Genomic DNA, 22,695 nt, shown 5'->3' with positions numbered 1-22,695 from the left:
GGATGTGCTTGTTTGCTACTTCTAAAGTAAAGAAAACATCTCCACTAAGAGTCCGTGTCGTAACCTGGCCCAGAAAGAAATCCAAAATTAATTGTTGACATTTTTGTCTGACCAAGGAACGAACCCAGAATACTTTACGAATCAGATCCGTTTGGTGATCCCTCCACCACAGGGGTTATAAATTGCTCTTTTTGACAAATGATATATTTAATGCATTGTGGAATATTTTTATATGTCAAGGACGTATTTCTTGGCAGAACTTTTACTACTATTTGTTATTCAGCCATTAATTTTATGGTTACGGCCAATAATGACTTGGAACATTACATGTAAAAGTACTTAAGTTTACTTCAGAAAAGAATGACGCAGAGGAAAGCCACTTGAAGAGTATCCATGAAAGATATTTAGCTATTGTAAGGTCGTGTGAGCTATAAGTAGCATTGGTGGAAACGCGACGTCGGACTCTCAATCGAAGAGTCCGAGGTTCAAATCACAAGCACCTCTGATTTATCAGAGCATTGAACGTATTATGAATTAAAGATTATTTGCTTTAACGGCGGAAAACATCATGAGGAAATCTGCATACTTGAAAGACTTTAAAAAAAGTCCCAAGCATGTGAAGTCTATCAAAACGCACTTGGACAGCGCCGTGGACTACGCCTGATCCTTCTCATTCTGAGACCTGTGCGCAATAATGGTACAGTGATGGGTTGATTATGTGTATGGTAATCAGGAGCAGTAATTGATTATAGAATCAGGTAGAAAACAAATATCATCATTACGTTATTATATTTAACTAATAACAACAGTGTAATATCTGCGTTATGAAACTTTGTAGTTTTGCAGACAACTGAGAAGCACGTTCACTCGTCAATTTTGTATCCATATTTGAGGTTGATAACAAATTTCTCTGGACTGCGATGATCGTTTCCATCACATGGACTGCAGACTTCTTTGCTACATTTACTCAATTTGAAAATTGAGGCTCGAGCTACCTTTTAAAAATATTACGGTATTTAAGTAAAAAAGTCCACAATAGGAAAAATATTAATTAAGAATTTATAAAAATATTGCCGACTAATGAGGAACATGGAAAATATTGGAACAGATCTAAATAGTTCAAAAACAACAAATCAAGGTATCAGAAATCTGCAACTCAATTAGGGTCAGCATCTATAGGGTCACACCCGATATCTATATTTAGGGCTAGGTCCAGGCTCTCGGCGCCGCGCATGCGCCCTTCGGTCCTTTCCACCATTGCTCCAGCCCCGACAACACGGCGCTCCGTCTTCTAAATTGTTATAAATCAATTTACGAAGGATTTAGGGCCAAAAACCCTCTTAAAACATCCTTCGGGGGTCTTGGGACCCTCGGATAAGAAACAAGAGTAACGCCACTCCGTTTCTGAAAAATTGGTGAGTCTAAAATTTGGTACCTATACAATTTTGAGACGCAATTAAATTTTTATGTTTATTGATGTTTATTGTAATGTATTTCTGTTCAAGTAACAAGTCGTTTCTTTGGTTCAAAGTGATTTCTTGAAGAGTGAGAAATACTGCGTAGTTAGGATGTTATTGCATTTGGCGTGCAATTGTCTATACCTATATATGTACCTACACAGCCCGAGCCCAGATTTATTGATTGGCCGCCGAGCCGATCGGGAAGAGCTGATGAATATAGAAATTGATGTCACAACATCATTTTTGCATTAAGTATTGGGATAACAAAGTTATAAACAATCCAGGAAGCCTCCAGAGCGTAACAGGTTGTCGTAGGTCGTAATAAACATCGCGGCTCGGTCGCTTTGATTCGAGCGGCCATTTTATGACGTGATATTTTACTGAAGGCTTTTTACGCATTGGTAATAAATAATAATCTTAACGAAACATTGGCGAGAAACGTTTGAATTTAGATAATTATTGCCTAGATTAACTACAAAATTGTGATGTTTGGTACATTAATTCGTTGGTTATTAATTATCGAGTAATCGAGTATGCTGTGTAAGTTTGGTGAAGACAATCAGATTGTTTTCTCCACATTTCTAACTGTGATGATGGATTAAGGGCAGACGATTTCTCTTGATTCGCTACGAATGTTGCTACTACCGATGAGTAAGCAACAATACTTACTGCGTTGTGCGTAGTTCATCTACGAACCTTCATGGAAGCAAAACAGTTTTACCATTTTTCTATTATGGCATTCTATGTATATAGTTAGATCGATGACTTTCAATTTTAGCTCAGAATTTCAATACAGCTTAGGATAGGATAGGATGCCTAAATTTTGATATTTTTTACAATTTCATGCGAGAAGCAATCAACATCTGATTTAATGCAAAAGAAGACATATTGACGTTATGTCACAAAGACTTATGTATTTCTTAGTCTTAATTTAGAAGAAACTGAAGCAATTTACAAGCGGCTATGCGCGTGCGCAGTGAAACATGACGTTATACAATTGGTCTAAAATTTAGCAATACCGATACAGGTTTGCTAACTTAAATTAATTAGGAACAACAACCGGTTTTACATTAACTAGAAGTAATATTGCATTTAGGTGAAACTGCATATAACAGTCAATTTCTTAGTTAAGTAAGACGTTAGCGTGATTTCTATTCATATTGTGCGCATTTAATTTTTGATTTTACATTTTTGTTCTGAAATATACAAATAGGATAATTTTTATTTAAATTACGTAGTTATAAGTGAAAAACGGTGGTTTTGGATAAAAATGTCGTCAAATAAATGCAAGTCGTACGTGTGTCGGATGATTTCTCGGAAACTCCGTAGGTTTGTACAGTCCAATGATTCTTATATGTACCTTATACAAATGTGTTGCGATCGGATTATACTTGTTAGCACACAAATAATGTGTTACATATTCAAATATATTGAGTGATCAGAAATTATTTTGTCACTCGTTCGCAGACTCTTTTGAATTTTGGAAAATTAGAAAAATACAGTACTTACGACAAGATGGCAACACAAATCTAATTATTCACGGTCTGCCAACGTTTGGTTTAAAGTTTTCTATTAGTTACTTGTCGTTAGCAAAAATAGGGAAGGAAAACATAATGCTTTTCGGCGCAATAGCTCGAAGGCCTAAAACTTCAACACATTCTGAACCAGCAAATTGATGATAATGATGATAGCAATACTGATGATGATTAAGCAGAAGAACAGCGGCTTTTTGGTAGTCAAAACGATAATAACGGTAATGCCGATGATTACAGAGCCATGCAAGTGACGTCACTGCCCGTCGTGGAGCCAAAGCGTGGCAAGGCTGCTGGCGAGTCGCCAGACCTGCAGTCCGCGGGCATCGGCTGGACCAGCCTCATCAGCCCCGACATCATCGTCTACAACCAGAACCAACAGGCGAAGTAAGTTTAGTCTACCTTTTATAATGCAGACGTAGCAAATCAATCTCAATAAAAATTTGACTATCACAGTTCCAAATTTGACAATTTATGCAAAAGTTGTCTCTCAAATATTGATAGTTAGCAAAAAAGAAGTTGATTCCAATTGTTTCTAATTCTAAAAACGCTCTACTTTTATAAAAGTATCACGTGGTCGAATTTGGGTGGTATTTGTCGTGTAACGTTCCTTGATTCGAATTTTAATTTGTCCTTAGAACAGGCGAGCCGCCACCGTCAGCGCCCTCCCTCATGCTGACGCCCCCTCGCGGCGCGCCCTGGCACTTCTCCGGCATCGCCGACGGGGGAATAGCGGTAAAAAAACAAACATACTTGGCCGCCAGCGACGCCGGTGAACCGACAAAACATATTCATGAACATCATCACTACGATTGTACTTACAAGTCTGATGACTCCAAACCACCCAGGGTGATTCGCACAGGCTACTTGGTTGTAAGAGATCCGACTCCGGCGGATCGGGCGGCGGACGAGGCGGCGCGGTGGGCCCAAGCTTACAGTCCGCAGAACGCTTTCTATCTGCAATGCCTTCTGAGTATCAGGGAAATCAACCCGGCTCACTTTCATCATCAATACAGTAATTTCCTTAAGTGCCACTTTTATGGGAATCCGAACTTGGTGCCCCAGAATCAAAGATTTCCCTTCCCTAACTGTCCGGTGGTCGGCCAACATCAACACTTCCACCATCATTTCTATCACTCTCAATACCAATACCAGTCAGCGGTGAATTACCGGAATGCTCAGCAAGTGCGCTTTATGCAGCACCAGCAGCCTCGCATGCAGTACAACCAGCATAGCCACCACCACTATCGCGCCCACAATGACAACCGGCGCTGGGTGGAACAAACCGAATACAACGGACGTCCGATTGTCAAATTGTACTAATTTCGCACGTTTCAAATTACAAAAGTGATCTGGCTATCTACAAATTTTGCTCTATAAGGAGTATTGTTACAATTTTTTTATGAAAATAATTTATCAATTTGTAACATTTGATTTTTTTCATTTATTGATTTTTTAGTAATGTTGTATGTTAATGATTAATTTGTGAGACAAAAATAATTATTTGGAAGTAGTTAGTCAAAATTTTATTAAATTAGATGATACACATCAATAAATGTAATTCTTTGAGGAGATCAGAATGGAGAGTCGTTTAGGATAAGCAGTTACTTCAATGATAAATATTGGTGTATTTTCTTCAAAACGTAGATATTCCTAAGTGTTTGTGGATAATCCTTAACTTCAATATTCCAAGGTTGTCTTCATATTACGAAAGGCAATTACAAAATACAATTAAAGATGAAAATAAATGTTGAAGGATTTACGTGTCATTCGGTAGGTATGTGTGGAATTTTGTTTATGTCATTTTAGTGGGTAGTATATTACAAATTGTGTTATCTGTGGTAGTTATTAAGGATTGATAGGAATGGGACTGATCGGCATGTGAAGGGTAAAGCTGAGAATTTTAATTCTTGGAAGTTAGAAGATGGGACTCTAAGTATTATCAATATTATTATGATAAAATCAAAAAAATAAGGGCTACCATATATTTTCCATTCCGATGACAGTGTTTTATTTAATTTTGATCTTATTTTCAGGTTGATTTAATGTGGATATAAAGGGTAAAGATTTTGATACAAAAAATAAATGAAAATTACATATTTCAGAAAAAAACAGTTACTTACTTAGAAGAATGCTCTATGGAAAGATATACTTATAAAATAAATTATTATTTTAAATAATAATCTTCTAGAGTCGGCCCTATTGCTTTAATTAATTTATGACTAACGAATTTGAATTTTACACATTTCTTATGATAAATGAAAATCCTTCAAAGCATCATTAAATAACGCATCATTAGTTAATGATAACATTTCTGACGCAATTTACTGTTAAAGACTTTGACATTGCTATTATTGTTAAATTATAAAAACCTTCATATTGTATACTTAAATATTGTACACAAAATTTTCTGAACGCAAAATTTGGTAGTCCTTAAAATATTTTTTGGAAATGTATTAACTGTATTATGAATGTAAACTAAGATGATAAGTATTGATGTATTTGATCGAGATGGCGCGGGTGTGCGCTATGGCATCAAACTACTTAATAATATACTATATGTTGTACCAAAGTGTCTTTTATTGTTTTTTTTAAACCTTTGTACTTTGGGAAAGGGTATAATGCCAACTAGGTGAGGTTATTTTAAGAGGAGCAGCTGAATTCCATTCTTATAGACATCTGTGGTTAGAAATATCAATGGGCTGTAATGTCATTAGTTCGCGCACCCGCTTGCTATCTTTTTTTGGATGTTAAGTGGTCTCGTCTTAAGACAATTAACCTCAAATATTACTGGGGTTCTATCTAGCACAAATGAATAACAATGTATTTCAAAGAGTTATTCTTACTTTAATAAGAAGCAGTGTTTGTGTAATAACTAAATAAAGAAGTAAGAGTTAAAATGTACATGGTAGAGAACGAAAGATGTGCGCACAAAATACATTTTGAAATTTACCAATCCACACTTGGTGTGCATCCACACTGAGTGTGGACAAATCAAATCAATCAATAATGGGTTTAGGTTAGAGTTTGTCTGAAAACTTATTTGAATGATGGTAAGACAAGATACGCAGTCATAGTTTAATGGTTTAGAAACTCGGCCTCTCGAACGAAGGGTCCAAGATTCGAATCCTAGGCACGCACATCTGATTTTTCAAAGTTATGTGTGTATTAGAAATTAATTATCACTTACCTAAAAACGGTGAATGAAAACATCGTGAGGAAACCCGCATACTTGACAGATTTATATTTAAAAAAATCTCTAAGGTATGTGAAGTCTACCAATACGCACTTGGCCAGCGCGGTGGACTGTGACCTAATCCTTCTCATTCTGAAAGGAGACCCGTGCCCAGCAGTGTGACAAAAATGGGTTGATGAACAAAGACAAGATACGCTCAGCTATTTTAATCGCAATAGAATCAAAAAGATATGCATATACTCTCTCAGAAAAAGAGTAGCTAACACCAACGCTAGTGCTGGTTCGAAGATATCATCGAATGCCAAGTTAATCTATTTGTTTCAAACAAAAGATTTTTAATATTGATATGGTAATAAGATGTTGTTAGGTTAGATATAAATTACATAATAACTTAAGACAATACGTCCCTTAAGTAGGGACTGAATAAATTATCCGACTTGGTATTATATGAATCTCACAACTTTTTACAGTAGAAAAACTGAGTTGCGAGACTTGGTTTTTTTACAAGCTATGATTTTGATGTCATTTGTCATTAACACATTTTTACACCCTTTTCCAAGAACTCTAATCTATTTGTTAATATCGCAAGTATATCACACTCTTCAAACTACGAGTAGAACTTAGCAGCGTTTACATAAATTCATGTAATTTTGAAATTCTTGACATATTTTCGGAACTTTATGACACGGTGCTGTTCACGAAATTGTAAAAGTAATTTTGTTTCAAAATCAATATTGAGAACTCCTCTGATATTACACTTATATGTCATCGTCAGCATCAATCCTTTATTATCCTTCTACTGGGAACGGGTGGTTCCACGTAGGGTGAGTAGAAATAGTTTAGGCCTTAGTCCACCACATTGGCTACGTGTAGATTGATAGACTACACACACAAGACTTTTATATAATGAAGTCTTAAACCGTAGGTTTCGTCACGATGTTTTCCTTGATCGTTTAAGCATGTGTCACTTAGGTTCTGTAACGCATATAACTTTGAAAAGGGCGTAAGAAATTTATGCAATGGACCTTCAACTTGAGAGGATAAAAAATTTAACAAAAATATACAACGGACTTCTATGTCATTACAAAGTAAAATGAAATAAATGGTTTAGTACATAGTTTTGAAGTCGACACTCAATATTTTTCGTTGAATAACTGCTTAAACAGCGTGTCTAATATGAGCGCCGACTTCGCAAAATTTAGGTACTAATACGTAACTAAAATGTAGCTATTCTCATTCCTCACTAAAATACACTTGGATCTGTTTTTCCAAATAATTAAAAGTATAAGTTGAAAGATGTGTGATGTGTGTGCAGCCGGTGATGGGCTGGCTGGTGGTGGCGCACGCGGTGGCTTGCGCGCTGCTGGTCGTCCTGATGGTCATCTTCATACGCTTCCTCGACCGCTACAAGCCTCTGCTGCGACGTATGTATCATACTCATAACCCTACAGATTACGTAAAAAGCATATAAAATAAGTGATTATTTGACTGATAAAACGGTGTGTTTTGATGTAGCTCCAGCTCCACATGTACCATTAGGTTAAGTTTCCCATTGTAAAAAATATTTACTTTTTTTAAAAGATGTGTCCTATGGAGTTTCTTTCGCCGCTTCTTCTCCATAACGAAACACCTTTGTGAGGTGGTGGTAGATGTAATGACATTCAAAAAGTGCTCTGTAAATAACCTATTTTGAATTAAAAAAAATGATTTCATTTGATTTGATTCTTAATTCTGAAAATATTATTATGATTTTCTCTTTGTTTTTCAGTTCGGGGTCAACTAGCGCGGTCTCGTATACAAGGTAAATCGGAATTTTATCTTCAACGCATTGGTAAATTACAGATTGAATGCGATCTATTAAAAGAGATAGCTCTGTATACATATTTTTAAACAGTGAGGTTTTTTCATCGTGAAAATATGAATTGGATAAAATATGGTATACAGCTTTTGCAAGATAAACTAATTTTGTTATTTGTAGATTTTTTTGGCTGGACATCGTTGCCGTGATAGATAGATAGAAGATAAGCAAAACCATTCAAGTTATTTTTGTTAATAGTAACATTTGCTTCTACTGTCATAGACCATCATTATTTTCTAATTCCCTAGAGTTGAATCAAGGGCCGTCGGACATGCACGTGCTGCAAATCCACCAGGAGTTCCCTCCCTTCTCGTCGGAGTCCACCGACTCTATCAGCGCGCCAGACTTACCACCTTCGTACTTCGAGACCTCAGAGCCCCCGCCGCCGTACACCGACCCCAACGCTCCATTCACCAAGTTTGAGAACCCACGTCGCAAAATGAAAGATACCGAACCCCAGCCTCCGACTGTCTGCCTGATCGTTGAAGGGGGACGTACTTGCCTCGGTCTCATTGTTAATGAAGAATTGGTACCCGCTGGGTCTCAAGGTATAAAGGAAGCCAATGCGACCAAACTTGAGATTAACAAGGAAAAGCAGTAAACGCAATAGATATTGAAATGACTGCCGATTGAGATCGTAATGCTACACCAGTTCATATTATACGGACTCGACAATTTTTACCGTTCGCAAACTGATTAATGTTGCTGTTCACACTAAGCGATAAATGAGTTTAGTTTACATTTAGTCAAACCTACTAATTGAACGTCATTATAATCTGAACAATTAAATCCCGCAATTAGCAAACGGTTAAACTTTCAAATCGATATAATATGAACTGTTACTTATATTATACATAATTGTGTCGCAGGCAAATACCGAATACCGGCATTTCATTAAATGTCTATTATCTGTCACATACGTCTCATTTGGTGTCATAGAACAAAATAGTGGCTATCCTACCAAACATCCGATTTTTAAACTATGTTTGTATTGATGTTTGTTCCTAGCTTCAAAGAATGAATATTAAATATAATAAATCTGCGTTAGTTGTCACTCAATTCACTACTTTTTACAATATCGACGTTCACATAACAATTAAATTCTTAATGTATTGTATCGTAATCTAAATTTAGTTTGTCATTAAGTAGTATTATTGTTGTATTGGTGTCTGTGACATGGGATATGATAGAAGCGAAATTCAAAACCACAAAATAAATGTATCTTTCGATTTTGTGTATGATGTGATTGAAATTTGAAATAAAACATATTACAGCAGATTAAAACCAATTCTTTATTGAATTCAAGTGCCTTATCCTAATACAACTAAATTGCTGACCATCTAAATAATTAAAATACCGTATTAAATAATATAAATGCATTTTGAGCTCAATATGTTACATTCTACTTTCTACGAAGATTATTTATTTATGAATCTAATATGGATGATAGATGGCTATATTTCTCATATGAAAAAGATTGTTTTAAAAGATACGAATGCTTTAATGTTTAATAATTTAACTTTAAATTAGGTCAACTTTCAACCCTTTCAAATTGATGAGAATATGATAATTTTGTAGTTTTTTTCCAATTAACAAATAATCTTCTAATTTGTTGAAGCAATCATGTGCTGAAGCTTAAATAAATTCTAATGTTATAATGTTAATTTAAAATAGAGATCGCAATATATTTCCATACATTTCAAAAGTGGCTACTGCCATCCATGGACATGTGTAATCAACCTAAGATAAGATTAGTTTCCTACCTGAGGTCGGTCACAGATACGCCGCTACCCTTGAAGACTAAGCTGAAATGCTCTGAAAAGTGTGTCTCCCTTACCACACCCTTCAAACCTAATAACAGCAGCGCTCTGCTGTTATTAGGCAGAAATATTGCCTCATGCTTAACACACTTTTCGCTTTTTCGCTTCAGCTCTACCATCATAACCAGCCTTTATTCAATAAGCCTTAATATAATAAGGGAGCATCCATAAATTAAGTATTTCTAAGGTTTTCTAAGTTTGTTTTAAGTTTTTAAAGTTTCTATCTAATTCCACAGATTATCTTCTTGGATTTTTATAAGAACACCATGTCATATTTATTTCGAAATATCTCTGAATTTACTTCCCATTTGAGCATATGCAAAAAAATGGAAACATGTGATATGGTTCTTTTCAAAGAGATAAATCGAGGTAATTATTATATCTTTAATTTTGTGGGTTTTCTCATTCCTTTTTTTTATATCTAATTTATGAATGCTCCTGAGATTAAATAGAATACTCTTTTAGATACAGTCTCAGCGTCACAACGTGTTAGCACCAACGTCATCTTAACCCTACAATAAATATTTATTTATTTTTACATATTTCTCCTTTAATACTTCTTATTTACTTCCAATATAACATATATTTAGTGTAAAAGCATTAGCTATATAAATGGTAAATATTTATTTACAAGTTACTTTAGTGACCGAACGAAATTGTGCTTCTTTAGACAACTTTTACTGTTTTAGACAACTTTTGGCCAAGAAGGTACATCCACTGAATACAAAAACATAAGTTAATAGAAGTAACTTGCCTAAGTGGTTCAAGAAGTCTGTAAATCTCCAAATTCAAGAGAATCGCGTACATTTTCATAAGTCTTAACAAAAGTTTTGGTTGTAGCCGAAAATAAGACAGAAATAGAAGGTTTGATTTCGGTTAAATAACCAGTTTTGGTCGGTCACTAAGTATTATAGATATTAACATAATAATATTTCTTAAATTATACTTAAAATGGAAAATAAATGTATCGTTAAGAGCCATTTCATCAAAATTTTAAATGAAAATTTTAAGTAAATTCGATATAAGATTCCAATAAATATGATCATCTATTTTCAATTTTAATATTGTTTCAATGGCTCTTAACAAAGTGCTAAGAAAAATTTAGACTCTATAGACACATAAAACATATTAAAATTTAACATATTTGTGCTAAATGATTTCACTTAATGCAAAATGTGAGTATTTTTTATTCTTGTATACTTAGCGTAAATTTTAATTGAGTACAAAGTCTAACAGAGTTTTTAATGTTTTTTTTTAATTTTTTTACTATAATTCAATATTTTTTGGGGTGATGTTAAAATATTTTGGATTGCCATAATATGGGATAGAGTAACATAGCGTAGTATACACTAAGACATTGTGTATTGTGTATTGTATTGTATTCTAGAGTTCGTTGTGTCTCCTGACGTAGCGCGCGAAGTAGTCCGGGCGCCAGCACTTGCACGAGCCCGGCACTAGGAACCAGTCGTAGTACAGGCGCACCTGCAAACCACATAACATTGTCAACCCATTCTGATTCAATTTTTATAAGATTGTAGATCACTTTTTATAAGATTTCAGCGTACAAGTTTGCAGTCCACCATGGTAAGTGGTCACTGCCACCTATGGAAATCTGTAACTGCATATAGAACAGGGATTCTATCTGAAGCCGATCAAAGATTATCACTTTGGCATTGTCACTCTTGAAATAGTAATGTCATATGTAATTCAGTCAGTATCCATACACTTCCATCAGAACGAAGAACTCTTCACGTTAGAAACACGTGGTTGTATCTCCCTAATTGAACCACATTGGTTTTACCACTTTTCGATGTTTTACTTTTAAGTTATATCTAAATTTACTGATAGTGTAAATAATTTGATCATAAATTGATAAATAAAGTGGATTGTAACCTGGAAGCAACCGAGTTCGTCGTGCCCATCGCAGTGCGGCGGCTTCTCCGAGCTGCTCTCTTCACGTTGTGGGTACTGTTGATACTCTTGCTGCAATACAAATGAATACAATACTATACTTGCATCCAAAATATATTGGGATTTTATTCAGATGAGTATATTACAATTTTTGTCTTATTTTACTTTCGGTAATACTCATGACATTTATTATTGATAAAAAAAAACATGACAACATATTTTTATGAAATTACTGCTGCCCGTGGATTGCACTCGTTATAATAAAACAAATAGGATTAGAGCCCTATTTCAATTCAGTGTAGTTACTTGTATTTTTACCGAGGCCTAATTTAAAAAATACTAGAAAGTAGCAGTATATTAATGAGACATGAAGTCGGTTAAAAAATAGTGTGTCGATCCCCTAAGGCTTCCTATAAGCTTAATTATGGTGACGAGTTTTGATGTTTAAGTGGTGTAAGAGCAACAATTCGAGTAGTAATTTAAAGTGTGTGTGTTACCTGCGGCGTGGTGTGTGGCGGCGGGTAGTGCAGCTCCGCCACGAGCAGCGAGGCCCAGCGCGGCGAGCTCAGGCAGCCGCCCTCCAGGTAGTGGCAGCGCGACTGCATACATCTGCCACATGGGTAATAGTCTATACAGAATCCTTTCTAAATATGTTTTTATATATAATACTAATAAATGGGCATAGCTATGGGTTAAATTAGCTAGCTATGGGAGAAATTAATTATCACTTGCTTAAACGGTGAAGGAAAACATCGTGAGGAAACCTGCATACCTGAGAGATTTATAGAAAATCTTAAAGGTATGTGAAGTCTACCAATACGCACTTGGCCAGCGCGGTGGACTATGGCCTAATCTTTCTCATTCTGAGAGGAGACCCGTGCCCAGCAGTGGGACAGTAATGGGTTGATGATGATGATGAGCCATGGGTTTGTTAATGGGATTTTTTTACGAATTCCTTTTACGAATAGGTCGAAAAAACATACGTATTTGAACATTTTATTGTCCTCTAAAAATGCCCCTATATTTGCGGATTTTTTTCTATTAGATTTAGTCAGCTGAAGCTTCACTAGTTTGAGAGGCACCGCAAGAGGACAGAGGACCACAAATCGCCGCGTAGAGGGCGAATCCGCATTCTAGAACCGGTCTTTAGTAGTAATTTGTACGAACCTGGTGACTTCTAGGGTCTGCGTGAAGTACCCTTCGTAGGGAATCTGTACGACGTAGCGCCACACGCCCTGATAGTTCCGCGCGAACACTGGTGTGGCGTACTCCACGCGTGCTGGGCACGGTGTCGGTGGACCCTGAGAGGACATAAGAGGAAATACTCGTATATTATAAAACAAATCTTCAAGGATGAAATAGTTAACTTAAATGCCATTTGTATGGCTGCTAATGCAAACAAAACTTTATAAAACTATACGAAGTAGGATTTGTGTAGATGGTCTTCAATGCTATTTGTGTACTATGTCTTCAATTGCTATTTTTCGAAAAGGAAACTTGTTCAATTCTTATGCTAATTGTGTGTATCATCTCATGAGATTTAAAGCATCAAGCAAATTGAAAATGTCCGTAATCAACAATAATTTCTTGCCATCACGTGATATGCCTGCAGTTTCGATAATTTGTCTGATAAAAACGAAGAACTATAAAATAAAACTACATTAAACAGTTATTGTCATTACTTTGGTAGGTACAGTAACATTAAATTAGACCCCCCATGTCATCCAAAATAAGCAAAGCAAAGACCCCCCGCCCTCCTAAAAGCGCTTACATAATACTTGAACGACCCCTTATTCTTTAAGCTCGTCAGTTAAGTAAAGCATTCGATAGTAATATTAAACTGTAACATTGAAGGTGGTAGAACCCGGCGGCACCACCACCGAAGCTATTTCTGCCTCATAACAGCAATGTTAAGCGCTTCTGTGTTCTGGTTTGGAGGGTGTGGAATCATACTTATCTAAGGCGTTCCAGCTTAGTTCTCAGGGGCAGCGGTGGATTTGTGGCCGACCTCAGGAATATCCTATTTAGTGTTAATTATGAATGTGAATGGCAGCAGTAGCCACTTACCATCAGGTGGACCGCATGCTCTTCTGCTACTCCTATACTATTAAAAAAAATGGGTAGTTAAAAACAGTGGGTAGTGTCCACTGACCTCGTAGCGATGTTGTGTGTGCGGCGCGTGCGGCGCGGCGGCGTGCGCGGGGCCGGGGTCCTCGCGCCGCTCGGGGCCCGCGCTGTCGCCGTTGATGGCGCGGTACAGCATGCAGAAACTGGGGAATGACCATGAATGTGTTCGACCTCATTGGCTCTCTGACTACACATGCGCGCAATTATTTCAGAGCGGACTAGTAGTTTGACGCAGACTAAACCATGTAGGCAATTCACGAAACGGATGCATTGCTTGTCGGACCGGTATGGCGACCGTTCGCCACTCGGGTCACCAATTACATATTATATTACATCTATAAAATTGTTATGAGGTGACTATAGATATATTCTACCTTAAGAAATATACTTGTGAAGTACTTTTCTTGCAATATTAAAGTAATTACTTATATAACAGACAGTATAAATAAAATTAGTGGCAATGCGGTACTCACAATACCTAAAAAATGATAAAACCCCACCCTACATCATTTTAAATTATTCAAATAAATTCAACACCGAAAAATTGCAAGCAAATTGAAATATTATTTCCATTTGACTAAACCCTTCAATACTGTGATTACCTATGCTTTATGCGACTCTCCGGGCTATTGACCAAATGTCGGATTTTGTCGTGGACCTACGACATACAGTGGCGTATAAAATTCTACAGAATCGAAATACAATATATTAAATTTCCACATAATATAAACTTTGGTGTATTATAATAATTTGTAACAACAATATATTAAAAAATACTACATGATATTTAAAAACTTTAAAATAATGCAAAGTAACAGAAACGAAACGTACAATTGACATGTTTGACAGAAACGATTTTATGTCGAATGTCAAGTGTCACGCATGACGCATGTCGCATCTCGCGCACGGCGCACTTTAGTATACAGTTTTAGGTTAGAATTCCAGTGAAAGCCGCAATAAATGTGTCTATTAATGTTATTAAATTAAAATGTCTTCTGCGCTAGTGAGACAGGCGCTCGAACTCGTCGATCCCGAAGGTGAATTTCGTATTTTAACGACGTTTTTACTCGAGTTTATAAGTGACTAATTAAGGGTTGTTACTTCCAGAAAACATAAAGAACAAGCGTAGAGCGAGACGTCGCCCGTACCAAGATCCGTCGGGTCAAGGTTTGTATTGTGAATTTGTTGTAGATTGCGTCATTACAACAGAAAGCGTTCATATCGACTTCACCATAGTAGCGATGTCATCGCGACACACTCGTGTGTTTTTATGGCTCTAATCATAGTATAAATTGCATGTATATTATCAGTGAGTGATGTGGTAAGCAGGTAGGTTGGACGTTAGGTTATTTCAATATTCTATTACCTTTTATTATTGTTGGTATGTTGGCTGATAATTATTAATTAATCTTATGTTAACAAATAAAAACTCGAGTTATAAAGATTTAAGAGTATAGATAACATCGAATTATATTGCGTAGGAAAAGTATTAAGTAATATTGTACATATTTACCTCGTGCCTTATTTGTTTTAAGTGATGTAATAATAATATGTGATAAATTAAATTAAATATTTGGTTATTAACTGTTATCTAATATAAAATTGCTTCCTCATAACAAATTGATTTGTGACAGTATAAAATATTAATCTAGAGTTTTCATAAAACATAAAATTGTGTAAAAGTCTTTTATAGTTGAAAGAACCATTGTCTCAGACTTTATTACTTGAAGAACACACTTATATTACTTGAAAAAGAACACTTTATTTATGAAAATAATATAAAGTGTGGTTGCAATAGTTTTCAGTTCATTTTGTTATCATTGGGTAGGTCATATTAGTCATAACAAGATTCTAGTTTTTATACAATATTTTGACAAGATCTTGTGTCTATGCAGCTGTGTTATGGTAAATATGAATATGTTTATACACATTGTGTATACTTGTTGTCTACCATGACACTTGTCTGACAAGCTCTATGTGCTATGTGTAGAAGTAAATGACTCTTAATTTTTGGATATGTTATTAAGGAAATTCACATAAGGGATCTCATTAAGGTTTAAACTTTTGTTTTAGTTTTAACATTTTAGCAAATATGATATTATTGCTACAATTTTCATATTTGGATCTCTAATTCATGATATATTAGATCCTTGTGGAATGTACACTTGGAGGTGGTGGAACGCCTTGTGGTTCGACTCCGGCGGCACCACCGCCTCACCTATTTTTGCCTCATAACAGCAGTGTTAAATGCTGCTGTGTTCTGGTTTGAAGGGAGACATACTTTTCTGAGGTGTTCCAGCTTAGTCCTCAGGGGTAGCGGCGCATCTGTGGCCGACCTCAGGTAGGAATATCTAATCCTATCTGGGGGGTGTCTGGGGGGGCCACAAACAGCTACTTCATACTAACAAACACTATTTAATGTATACATGCTAACTAATAAAGAAACATGACATGTTATTGCTCATTGTTATAAATTATTAAGCATTCAGCTGCAGCTTTTTTTTAGATTAATGGTTTTGATGCTATATGTTTTCCTCAACTGTGGAGGATAATTCTTTTTTGTGTTACTATTTATGTACATCTCGTTATTTGGCAATTTTATATGCAATTGGATTTATTGTTTTAATAATAATTCCTTAGTTTATGAAACTATTATGAGACAGAATATATAGGCCCATGAATACTGGTACAACTACTTACATAATCAACTTCAAATTGTATTCTTGTCTAGGGTTGATGTTGATTGTCCTTAAAATACTCCATTATAGACCATTGTAACTAGGTATGCAGTTTAAATTCATATGTTTTATGTTTCAGGCTTCATAAGTCAAAAGCGTAAGAACAAGAAGATAGTCAAGCAAACAAGTAAATCTCAGGAAGAGGTAACACAGGAGAATATTAAGAAACTGTTGGCTCTGTCAAAACCAACTGCGGATTCTACTGTTGCAACCAAAGTAAGGATCGCTTTATTATATTACTGAAGTAGCAGATGTGCAAAATCAGTCCGCCTGATGGTAAGTGGGTTCTGCCGCCCATGGAAATCTGTAATCAACCCCGGATAGGTTTTGATATTTCTACCTGAGGTCAGCCACAGATGCGCCGTTCCCCTGAGGACTAAGCTGGAACGTGTCGGAAAAGTATGTCTCCCTTACCACACCCTTCAAACCAGAACACAGCAGCGCTTAACCTTACTAATTATGAGGCAGAAATATCTAGGTGATATAGCTATTTCTGAAACATTCATAACTTTACTTATTTATCACATTTCAAACTAGATCACAACAGTGTTGAAGTAGGTGTGGTGGTGTTACGAGAACCATTTACCTTTAGTATTTATTTAAAAATAACAATAGCTTAATGGTTACAAACTCATCAATCAGAGGTTCAAGGTTAATACACTAATTTTAATGTGAAAAAGTATGTGAGGTCTTCGATTTTCACTTTGCCAATGCATTGACATAGGTCCTGATATACTCTGAGAGCAAACCAATGCCCAACAAAATGGGAAAATAATGTGTGTGAAAATTTATTTAACACCTTTTCTTTGTTACAGATCATTGAAAGAGCCATCAAAGGCAAACCCTTAGCCGACAAGATAGAAATAAAAACTGACGAGGATAAATCCATCCTGTTTCCCGAGGAGAGTTTCAAGGACTTTGAAAACCAGTACTTCTGTAGTTAATGTGATAGTGATAGTACTAATTGGGTGGTTAGGTAATGGACATATATGGACATAGGCGATGCGGTGCTTGGTAAATTGATTCTGGTGAGCTCGGCGGTACTGTTCTTGCTTCTCTTCGTTTGGGTCAACTCATATCCGTTTATTGACGAAGGTGAGGATACTATTTTATGCTAAAATTGTGTATTTATTTAGTTGTGTTTCATTTTGGTGATTGAGCATAAAGTTCATCTGATGGTGAGTCTTTATTGCCGCTCGTGGTCTACAAACAATCCCAGATAAGATTGAGAACCCTACCTGTGATTGGTCACAGATGCGTTGTCCTAAGTTGTAACTTGGAACCCCTTGATTAAGTATGTTATGTACTTGGTTAAGTGTACCACAAACTACAAACCAGAACACAGCAGCTTTTAACAGCTTTCGTGAGAAATTTGTTAAGAGAAAAATACCGCAGTCTCTGAGGCACATTAGTTTGCTGCTGCCATTATATGAAAAATAACATTATAATGTTTTTTTGTAAATTCATTTTTATTCATGGCACTTTCAACTCATAAGTGTAGCGCTTTAATTTAATTTCATAGGCATTCCAAGCAAAAATTGCCTTACATGATATGTATAGTTTCTATATGAAGTGCTTCAAGTATTAAAAAAAAAAAAAAATTGATAAATACTCAAAATAAATTCAGCGAAATCAAATTTAAACCAATTTCATTTTTCCAATTTCAGATCTTCCAATCTACAAATACATTCCAGACCCTCAGTGGGTGTTACTCGGGTGCGCCCTTTGGGGGTTGTTCTTCATCGGAGGGCTGATGACCTTCACCCTTATTCACATCTACCCTTATTTATAAACGTCAAGCTGGGGAACCTTCTCAGTCGTATCATGCCCAGGGTGGGCGATGATTGGATTATTATAGGTGTTTCCGGGGTCACTTGTGGGGGAAAAACTACTTTAGCGAACAAACTAAAAGATTCTTTAGTACCGATATACGTTTTCCATCAAGATAAGTACTTCTATCCGGATGATAGTCCTCACCATATACGATGTGTGGATTTAGACCATAATAACTATGACATACTCTCGTCTTTGGATATGGATTTGATGTATAAAGACATAATGGATACTATTCAAGGAACGGATAAGTCTCATACGTCAAATGTGGAGCGAGTACCAGGGAAGTATGAAGTGAAGAATAAAAAGTTCCTAATCATTGAAGGTTTTACCGTTATGAACTTTAAGCCAATTTTAGAGATTTGTAATTTAAGGTGAGTTTCACACAGTTCTTATTCACTATGATTAATCATGATTTGATTTATTATTTAGCAGATATAGTACTAGTAGCTTAAAGAACAGTTTATGGTTTGATTCTTACATAAGGGCTACTTATATCAGGTATTTCAACTTGGTTCTCAGAGGTTTTTAAAGGCATCGGTAATCTACTCAGGTAGTCTAATGCTATCTGGGGTTGGTTACAGAAATCCATTAGCAGAAGTTGTCACTTACCATCAAGTAGAAATTGATGACAGGTGCATTGTCAGTTTGTCACTTCCGAGGACTAATATAGCTTCATATTTAAGAGCATAATCAACCAATATGAATAATTTTGATATCGCAACGAATAGCAATGGAATATATTTTATTCTTTTATTCTGCATAACTTGTATAAGTATTATTATTGTAATATTTCAGGTACTACTTTGTGTTGTCATATGAAGACTGTGCGGCCCGGCGTTGTTATCGCCTGTACGACCCACCTGATATCGAGGGATATTTCGACCGCTGTGTTTGGCCTGAACACCTCAAATATAGAGCAGAGGTAGCTAATATTATTATTTTTTTAAAATATAGGAGTAGCAGACGAGCATGTACCATGATGGTAAGTGACTGCTCATGGACATCTGTAATCAAACCCAGATAGGATTAGATATTTCTGAGGTCGGTCACAGATGCATCGTTATCCCTGAGGATTAAGCTGCAACGCCTCGGAAAACACCTATTGAAAGTGGTAGAACCCTATGTGGTTCGACTCCGGCGGCACCACCGTCACACTTATTTCTGTCTCATAACGGCAGTGTTAAGTGCTGCTGTGTTCTGGCTTGAAGGGTGTGGTAAGGAAGACATACTTTACCGAGGCGTTCCAGCTTAGTCTTCAGGGGTAGCGGCGCGTCTTTGGCCGACCTCAGGTTGGAATATCTATTCCAATCTGGGGTTGATTGCAGATGTCCATGGGCGGCAGTAGCAACTTACCATCACGTGGACTGCATGCTCGTCGGCTACTCCTATATTATAAAAAAAATCTGTCTCTCTTACCACACCCTTCAAACCAGAACAAAGCAGCGCTTAACACTGCTATTACTAATTAACTCCGCGTTAGCTTAACGGTGCGCTAATCTATACATATAAATAATATTGGAGTGTCTGTTTTTAATATTGAAAAAAACCGCTTTTTACTACATGCATATGAATATATACGGTACATACACCAAAATAACATTTTTTTCAATTTTTGTCTGCCTGTCTGTCTGTTTGTTCTGGCTAATCTCTGAAATGGCTGGATCGATTTTGACGGGGCTTTTATTGGCAGATAGCTGATGTAATAAGGAGTAACTTAGCCTACTTATATTTTAGAATTAGCTGTGCCCCGCGGTTTTACCCTCGTTATTTCTTTTTAGCGCGGCTGAAACCGCGGGGCACAGCTAGTAAATAGAATATTATAGATAGTAACTAGCTGACCCGGCAAACATTGTGTTGCCATATAAATAAAAAAAAAGTTAAGGGTGAACAACCCTTATCATTTAGGGGTGTGAAAAATATAGTTACCGATTCTCAGACCTACTGAATATGCATATAAAATTTGGTGAAAATCGGTAAAGCCGTTTCGAAGGAGTACGGTAACTAAGATTGTGACAAGAGAATTTTATATATAAGAGTAATTTTACTATTTCAGATCGAGAAAGACAAAAGGGTGACCATATTAGACGGTATGCAGCCGAACGCTCTCGAAATAGTATTAGCTGACATAGTGTCCAAAGGCGGAGAAATTATTAAGTAATTAATATACATTTAGTCAACATTGTTAGTGAAATTCATTGTCGATTCGGGTAGCATTGAATTGTTGGCATTAAAAATAATTTTCGCTTAGTAGCCGATATTCGACCATAATCTTATTTTTATTTTTTGAAATTAATGACATTAGCTCGATAATATTACAGCTAATTACAAAAGACAATTCGTTGAAAAGAAAAAAGAAAAATATACTGACCTGTTTATAAATAGATAATAAATTTAATAGATAAAAGGCTTTTAAAAGTAAAATTTGTTAAAATATTGCCTTCTATTGATGTTTAAAATTTTAATAATGATTTTTGTAACAAATAATTTTATATAAATCTAATAATAAAAATAAATTCTTTATAAAAATATTATACATACTATAAAATTCTGAAGAATATTGAGTGTTCATGAATCATTTATATTGAATAACATTTTGAATAACACCAAATGAATAATTCGGATACGCTTTATAAATATAAAATTATAAAATACAATTCATTGGTACCTGAATAGTGTTCAAATGTCGCTATTTTTATATTTTGTTAAACTTTGTAGTGAATACTTGTCTATATATAAAAATGTGAGATTGTTATGTTGTTTGTATGGCGAAGTAATTTAACTTAAATTTTAAAATTATGTTATGCTAAAATGGGCACAAGTTTTAAATTTAATAAGTTTATAACAATATCAGAATAGGCATGATGACAGTATTAAAAAAATGAAAGAATATATGATTTAAAATAAGTAAAAAAAGTATATTGAAAGGATTGTCAAAAATGACCAACTTTACAAAAGAAGTTTTGTTATATTTTTAATAAAATAAAAGTATAAAATACTGCAGTCGGCCATCTTGTCTGAAATGCTAATCGGGGATGACGTCATTTTTTGGTGTGCCTTAATTAAATAACTAACTAAATTGCTTTACTTTTGTATGGAATATAGTGTGACGTCACTATCGGACGCCATGACACCCGCGAGCGTTCACGCGCTTTAAAAAAAAATATAAAAATCCTATTATTTTTGTTAATACTGTATTTATTACCAAAATAACACATTTTTGGAATCAGTTATATAGTCCGCGTAAAACTGCTAGTCCGCTCTGAATATAGAAATGAATCGCGTCGCCATAGCAAATTGTATGACTAAACCTCCTCGCAACAACTTCAGAGTGGACTAGTAGTTTGGTGCGGACTATACCTAAATTATAAGGGGTTTGGAAAATTTGTCATCATGCCTATTATAGAGAAATAAAAAACATATCATAATTTTAACAGAATTGTACTAAAATGAGTATTTTTTCTATTGTGGGTTCTTCGCACAGGGTTCTCGACCAGTTTCTAATTATTTATACGTTGTATAATTTGTGTACGCGCAAGTATGTTCGTTGATATGTCTGATAGCAAAACACCAATAAATGCTAGTTATCACTTATTGTGTTTTATTAACAATTTTGTAATCTTTAAACATTATAATTTTGATTTAGCGTACTAGTGATTAGAGTGGCAAATAAGTGGTGATCATTTTTTACGCTAAACAAATACAATTCACTCAATTATCTTTCCAAAAAAATGATTTCCGCAAAGTTAAAACGCATGTTTAATTTTCCAAGCACCCTGTACTCTTTCGAATCAAGATATTTAATTTTGATGTTAAAGAAAACAGAGTCTATTTTTAACCGAAGTCTATTAAATCTTGGAAACAGCCATGTTTTTAAATTACTGTTAATTTTAAGAAAATAAAGTATACTAGCTGACCCGGCAAACGTGTTGCCATATAAATAAAAAGAATGTTAAGGGTGAACAATCACTTACGGGTTTGAGAAATATATAGAATATTTGAAACTGCGATGGTAGCGAAGTCTGTCGAATCCAATGTGAAACATTCCAAAATCAACAACTACTTACCAATAAAAAAATAATTAAAAAAACCTTTTCCCACGGACTAAATTGTGAATCTAAACCATTCTCAAGTCCCCTTGAACACACACAACAAATTTCATCATAATCAGTCCAGTCGTTTAGGAGGAGTTCAGTGACATACACACGCACATAAGAAAT

General features: G+C 35.5%; 3 protein-coding genes across 6 annotated transcripts in view; 2 read left to right on the top strand and 1 right to left on the bottom strand.

Moving 5' to 3' along the window:
• The first annotated feature begins 1,252 nt into the window (after nucleotides 1-1,252).
• Nucleotides 1,253-9,330, top strand: LOC140755001 (uncharacterized). Of its 3 annotated transcripts, XM_073090166.1 has the most exons (6): nucleotides 2,572-2,789; nucleotides 3,233-3,379; nucleotides 3,631-3,727; nucleotides 7,504-7,612; nucleotides 7,957-7,989; nucleotides 8,295-9,330. In XM_073090166.1, the coding sequence occupies exons 1-6, from the start codon at nucleotides 2,731-2,733 to the stop codon at nucleotides 8,645-8,647; spliced, it is 798 nt and encodes a 265-aa protein (XP_072946267.1). In that variant the 5' UTR covers nucleotides 2,572-2,730; the 3' UTR covers nucleotides 8,648-9,330. The 3 variants fall into 3 exon arrangements, with proteins under 3 accessions (XP_072946266.1, XP_072946265.1, XP_072946267.1); XM_073090165.1 differs by lacking the exons at nucleotides 2,572-2,789; nucleotides 7,504-7,612; nucleotides 7,957-7,989; nucleotides 8,295-9,330 and adding an exon at nucleotides 1,253-1,415 and having other exon boundaries at nucleotides 3,631-5,564; XM_073090164.1 differs by lacking the exons at nucleotides 7,504-7,612; nucleotides 7,957-7,989; nucleotides 8,295-9,330 and having other exon boundaries at nucleotides 2,564-2,789; nucleotides 3,631-5,564.
• Nucleotides 9,331-11,127: 1,797 nt separating this feature from the next.
• Nucleotides 11,128-22,695, bottom strand: part of spz6 (Spaetzle domain-containing protein 6) — a 33,319-nt gene continuing 21,751 nt past the window's right edge. The window contains exons 6-10 of the mRNA XM_073090170.1: nucleotides 13,930-14,047; nucleotides 12,945-13,078; nucleotides 12,275-12,386; nucleotides 11,760-11,849; nucleotides 11,128-11,348 (exon numbers count right to left, since the gene is read on the bottom strand). Of these exons, the coding sequence (XP_072946271.1) occupies nucleotides 11,250-11,348; nucleotides 11,760-11,849; nucleotides 12,275-12,386; nucleotides 12,945-13,078; nucleotides 13,930-14,047 (553 nt within the window). The 3' untranslated portion in view covers nucleotides 11,128-11,249. The remainder of the gene's footprint in view (nucleotides 11,349-11,759; nucleotides 11,850-12,274; nucleotides 12,387-12,944; nucleotides 13,079-13,929; nucleotides 14,048-22,695) is intronic.
• LOC140755002 (nicotinamide riboside kinase 2) lies at nucleotides 14,785-21,608 on the top strand. Of its 2 annotated transcripts, XM_073090169.1 has the most exons (5): nucleotides 14,785-14,941; nucleotides 15,012-15,071; nucleotides 16,722-16,858; nucleotides 17,458-17,737; nucleotides 18,310-18,448. In XM_073090169.1, the coding sequence occupies exons 1-4, from the start codon at nucleotides 14,893-14,895 to the stop codon at nucleotides 17,584-17,586; spliced, it is 375 nt and encodes a 124-aa protein (XP_072946270.1). In that variant the 5' UTR covers nucleotides 14,785-14,892; the 3' UTR covers nucleotides 17,587-17,737; nucleotides 18,310-18,448. The 2 variants fall into 2 exon arrangements, with proteins under 2 accessions (XP_072946270.1, XP_072946268.1); XM_073090167.1 differs by lacking the exons at nucleotides 14,785-14,941; nucleotides 15,012-15,071; nucleotides 16,722-16,858 and adding exons at nucleotides 19,274-19,400; nucleotides 20,532-21,608 and having other exon boundaries at nucleotides 17,596-17,737; nucleotides 18,310-18,849.

This window comes from Epargyreus clarus, unplaced genomic scaffold (genome assembly GCF_041222505.1).
Source record: "Epargyreus clarus isolate Ecla_fem2 unplaced genomic scaffold, WU_Ecla_fem_2.2 ptg000032l, whole genome shotgun sequence".
NCBI classification, from domain to species: domain Eukaryota; kingdom Metazoa; phylum Arthropoda; class Insecta; order Lepidoptera; family Hesperiidae; genus Epargyreus; species Epargyreus clarus.
The sequence above is the reverse complement of the archived record's forward strand: the minus strand, read 5'-3'. Positions and strand labels throughout refer to the sequence as shown.

Coding starts and splice junctions, on each gene's coding strand:
- LOC140755002 (XM_073090167.1), top strand. CDS start 18,467: ATGCCCAGGGTGGGCGATGATTGGATTATTATAGGTGTTTCCGGGGTC. Junction 18,850..19,273: donor TTAGAGATTTGTAATTTAAG/GTGAGTTTCACA, acceptor GTAATATTTCAG/GTACTACTTTGTGTTGTCAT. Junction 19,401..20,531: donor ACCTCAAATATAGAGCAGAG/GTAGCTAATATT, acceptor TTACTATTTCAG/ATCGAGAAAGACAAAAGGGT.
- LOC140755001 (XM_073090164.1), top strand. CDS start 2,731: ATGTCGTCAAATAAATGCAAGTCGTACGTGTGTCGGATGATTTCTCGG. Junction 2,790..3,232: donor ATTTCTCGGAAACTCCGTAG/GTTTGTACAGTC, acceptor CGATGATTACAG/AGCCATGCAAGTGACGTCAC. Junction 3,380..3,630: donor AACCAGAACCAACAGGCGAA/GTAAGTTTAGTC, acceptor ATTTGTCCTTAG/AACAGGCGAGCCGCCACCGT.